This window comes from Otolemur garnettii, unplaced genomic scaffold (assembly GCF_000181295.1).
Source record: "Otolemur garnettii isolate 467f Iridium unplaced genomic scaffold, OtoGar3 scaffold00081, whole genome shotgun sequence".
NCBI lineage: Eukaryota > Metazoa > Chordata > Mammalia > Primates > Galagidae > Otolemur > Otolemur garnettii.
The window spans coordinates 3141772-3146760 of record NW_003852476.1 but is presented as its reverse complement, the minus strand read 5'-3'; the positions used below and the strand labels follow the sequence as shown (position 1 = coordinate 3146760).

General features: G+C 43.2%; 1 protein-coding gene across 2 annotated transcripts in view; it reads right to left on the bottom strand.

Moving 5' to 3' along the window:
* Nucleotides 1–4989, bottom strand: part of ARID4A (AT-rich interaction domain 4A) — a 93142-nt gene that overhangs the window by 12719 nt on the left and 75434 nt on the right. For both annotated transcript variants that reach the window (XM_023515869.1, XM_003794414.3), the window contains 2 exons: nucleotides 3691–4830; nucleotides 3380–3484 (listed from right to left, as the gene is read on the bottom strand). In XM_023515869.1, coding sequence (XP_023371637.1) covers nucleotides 3380–3484; nucleotides 3691–4830 — 1245 coding nt within the window. The remainder of the gene's footprint in view (nucleotides 1–3379; nucleotides 3485–3690; nucleotides 4831–4989) is intronic.

Genomic DNA, 4989 nt, shown 5'->3' with positions numbered 1-4989 from the left:
AGCCCATATTCTTTCTTCTTGAACCCCTTTCTTTCTCAGAGTCTCCTAAGACGCTCAGATCTTTCCCATACTGAGGAGAGAGCAGAGGAAAACTTCCTCCTTTAGTTGGCACCTTTTTCCTTCTTTTTAGGGTCAAATTTCTTAAGAAAATTTTTTATCAACATTCTAACTATAGCTATGCACTCTTATTAGGATCCCAAACACTCATTCATTCTATTGGCTGAATTCAATGATTGTATTTTAATCCTATTTGAATATTCAATCTATAGCATTTGAAGATTCTTATTTAGACCCACTAGTGCTCACATTCCACATAATTTTTCTTTTGGTCCTTTTTCTTCTCATTTTACAATTCTTCCATTGCAATCTCATCTTCCTGCAATCCTTTGGCAACTATCTTCTAAAGATAGATTTTCTTCTAGGTGCCAAACCTTGTTCCCCCAATACTGGGTACCTCTAACTCAACATTCCTCAAATTATTTTCCCAGCATCCTACTGCTACTCCTATAGTTCATATCTCAGTTAACTAATTCCTCATTCCCAACTGATCATAACAAAATACTGATTTCGTTTCACAAATTTCTTCAATTCATCCCTGCTTTCACTGCCTTAGTGACGCCAAAGGGTCTTTTAAAAAAGTAAAACTGATCACTTCCATTCTTCTTAAATCTTTTTAACTTTTTATTTTGAAACAATCTTTAATTTTACAATAAAGTTCTAAGAATGATACCAAATAAATTGTTCTGACCCATGTGAAGGTAGTTGCCTTGCAGCCTTGAGTGCTGTAGTGTATATTCCTTACTCATAGGGACATTCTCCTTGGATGGTCATCTACTGCTGTGTTACTAGCCCAACACTTTGCAGTTTGAAACCTGCAAATGTTTAAAGGCTCACACAGTTCCTGAGGGCCACAATCTGGGAGTAGCTTGACTTTACGGGCTACCCAGGATCTTGGGAGGTCGTACTCCAAACTTTCAGCCAGGGCTTCAGGCTCTGGAGATTAGACAGCGGCTGCAGGCTCTGCTCTCAAGATGGCTCATCCCAGGTCCTCCCATGGATCATTCACACATCCTCAAAATGGGCATTCCAGCTTCCCCAAGAGCAAGTGATCTGAGGGACAGTGAGGAGGAATTTGTAGTGCCCCAGGCCTGCCGCTTTATTTCACTTGTTAGAAGAGAGTCTCTAAGTTCAGAACATACTCAAGGGGAGGAGAATTAGATTTTATCTCTTGAAGAGAAATGTGTCAATGAATTTGTGGATATATTTTTCAAACCACTATACTCCTAAGAACTATAATATGACCTTCAAAGTCAGATATGTTACTGTAACCTAATCCCAGATGCCATGGGTATTTCTCCACTTGACCCGGTCAGTGCCCTGTACAGCAGCAGGGTCCAGGGGAGAGCGGCATACAGGTGTGCGGCATACAGGTGTTGGCTCTCTTAGTCTCCTGCAGTATGTTCAGGACAACACTCGTGCTGGCGTTCCTGGATGCAGGCCGTTCCGGACTTGTTGATGGCTCTCACGATTAGGCTCGGGCTGTCTGTCTTTGGCAGGAGTGCATTCTGTTCTTCTTGGTGCCTCCTGTCTGATGGTACCTGATTTCAGTGTCTCATTTCTGGTGGTGTTCACGCTGATCCCTTGACCAGGTGACGTCTGCCAGGACTCTCCACTCACACTCCCTCCGTAGTCCCTGGTGGTGGTGGTCACGCTGATCCCCCGACCAGGTGGCGTCTGCCAGGCCTCTCCACTCACGCTCCCTCCGTAGTCCCTGCTGGTGGTGTTCACGCTGATCCCCCGACGAGGTGGCGTCTGCCAGGACTCTCCACTCACGCTCCCTCCGTAGTCCCTGGTGGTGGCATTCACGCTGATCCCCCGACCAGGTGGCGTCTGCCAGGACTCTCCACTCACGCTCCCTCCGTAGTCCCTGCTGGTGGCGTTCACGCTGATCCCCCGACCAGGTGGCGTCTGCCAGGCCTCTCCACTCACGCTCCCTCCATAGTCCTTGCTGGTGGTGTTCATGCTGATCCCCTGACCAGGTGGCATCTGCCAGGACTCTCCACTCACGCTCTCTCCATAGTCCCTGCTGCCATTGCCTTTCCAGTCTCATCTCCATCACTTGTTCTTTCTTCTCACACCTGCACTATCCCCTGCCAGCCATCTGTGATGACTGAAGATCCCAAATGTGGCTCAGTTTTCCTTTGAAGTGTCTTTTATGTTACATAAATTATACAATCCTTTCCTTAGAATATGTGTCTAGCATAATGTAGAATTTCTCTTTCAGCCTTAAATAAAGGCATTTTGTTTTTATTTTATTTTTTGAGACAGAAGCTCAAGCTGTCACCCTTCGTAGAGTGCCGTGACATCACAGCTCACAGCAACTTTCAACTCCTGGGCTCAAGCGAGTCTCCTGCCTCAGTCTCCCAAATAGCTGGGACCACAGGCGCCTGCCACACGCCAGGCTATTGTTTGGTTGCAGCCATCATTGTTGTTTTGGCAGCCATGGCTGGTTTTAAACCCACCACCTTAGGCGTATGTGGCTGGCGCCTTAGCCACTTGAGCCACAGGTGCCGAGCTGGCATTTTGTTTTTAGACAAAGCATCACTTTGTTGCCCTTGGTAGAGTGCCCTGGCATCATAGCTCACAGCAACCTAAAGCTCTTAGGTTCAAACAATTCTCTTGCCTCAAGCTCTTGAGAAGGTGGGACTATAGGTGCCCACCGCATTCCCCATTTACCTTATAGAGACAAGGTCTTGCTCAGACTAGTCTCAAAACTCTTCAGCTCAAGTGATCCACCTGTCTTGGCCTCCTAGAGTGCTAGGATTACAGGTGTGAGCCCCCATGCCCAGCCTAAAGGCATGTTTTTTTGGAGGTAAAAATTTAATTTTTAAAACAATTTATCTCCACTACATTCTACTGCTTAATTTTATTCCTTATTACCCAGGAATTTGTTTTTTGTGTAATCTGTTCTATCCATATTGACTAACCTCTTGTTTATTTTAGTAAGAATTGCCTTTATTTCCTCATGTTTTAAAATTACCAAACTATTTACAAATCATCTTTTCTAGCTTAAAGGAAAACAGACCCTTCATAAATTTAAACTTTAAGATCACAGCAAATGTTATTTTTCTTTCATTCAAGATCACCAAATTATGTTCCTCTAACATTAAACTGCTTTGCATAAGAAACACAAAATAAGCATAAAAATATCAAAATTCTAAATAAAATTGACAAGCACCTTCAGACTAAAAGCTAATGGGAAAATGGCTATTTTCAAAACACAGTAAACTAAACTTATTTTTAAACTGACATAAGCGATCAAGTCAACAAATTGCTAAAAACTCTCGCGCGTGTGAAGCCAGCGCTGGAAAGCACCAACCTGCCCCGTTCCTCTCACTTTTGGTGGCAGCACTTGCCCGCTTTGGGGTTCGCTTTTGCTTTTTTGCCAATAATCCACTATTTCCATCACTTGGCCTCTTCTGACCTGAAATAAGGGGAAAGGGAGAATTTGGAAAAAATGCAAAAAACCAAGAGCTAGTACATTTGTTCACCTGTCCACTCTACATTTATTTCTGCATGGACATTTCCATTTTACAAAGAAAAGTACTTTATAGATCATCAGTACTTAAAACTCTTAACATTAATTTTTGGTTTTAATATAAGGACTAATTTTTCCTACAATATCCTTACCCTTCTCTCTGCTCTCTCGTTCTTGTACAATTATACTACAGTTACCCGGGGCAACGCTGGCTTCAGAAAAGCCATTTGCTGATTCCCTCTCACAGAGACCTTCCTGAGATTCTTCAGCAATACTGTCAACTTCAATCGTTACGTCACTCTCGCTTTTTATGCTTCGAGATTCATCTTGACTGAGAGCAAGTGGTGAAGCTACTGAGCAGCTGTGCTGGCCCACAGGAGGTAGGGCAGGTAGGCCAGAGACAAGAGAGTGAGACTCAGAGCTTTCCACGGCCACATCCTCCATGCTGTTCTTGTCCTTTTCATCCAAATCGTCCAGATCTACTTCGTGGCAAACCAAGGTTTCAGGCCCAATCAGAGGCATGGCCTCCTCCTCCTCGTGTAGAGGCGTGTTTGCAGTTTCTTCAGCTGGATCATTGAACTTCTCACTCGTCAACTGCTGAACGCACTGGTTTGCCTCTGCTATTAGTGACGGCATTTTCTCCCCTTCTGTTTCAAAGTGCTGTTCACAGTTTAAGTTTCTGATTCCCTCAGTGCCAATACAATCACTGGTCCTTTCTTGAGATACGTTATTTGTCATTTCCATTCCATTCTCAATTCTTATTTTTTTCTCTGGTGAAGACTGTCCTAATATTTTCCGTTTCAACTTTTTTTCTTTTGCACATTGGTCAATTTCATCCTCCGTAGCAGATGAAAGGTTCTTATTGTCTAAGGAAGAAAACTCAAGACTATGAGCTTCTATATGAGGCTCGCTTCCTGCTTCGCTCTGGCTGAAGGATGAAATCTTGATAATTTCTGAAGAAAGATCTTTTGTCTTGCTTCGTCTTCCCTTCCCTTTAGGAGATTTTTCTGCCTCTTTCTTAACTTCTTCTACTTGTTCCACTTTGTTTCCAAAAATCTGTACTATTTGTTCATTCCCTCCCGCTTCTAACTTCAGGGTTTCTAACGGGTACGTTTGAGTCCTCTCGTGGTCTTTTAACAGATGTGCAGCAATCTTTGGATTTTCTTCATCTAGTTTATCATCACAGGAATTTTCATTTTTTTCTAGTTCTTCTTTACTATCAGGAGAAAGTTCTTCATTTACCAAACTCTTTTCTAAAGGGTCTTCGGTTTCACTATCAGATGAACAAGAGTCTGTAACAGAAAATATTGTTGGATTATGCAGCTTTTAAAAATCTTAATTACCAGTATAATTTTATAATAAAAATCCTATGACAGGCTCAGCACCTATAGCTCAACTGGCTAAGGCGCCAGCCATATACACCTAAGGTGGCGGGTTTGAATCCCCAGCCC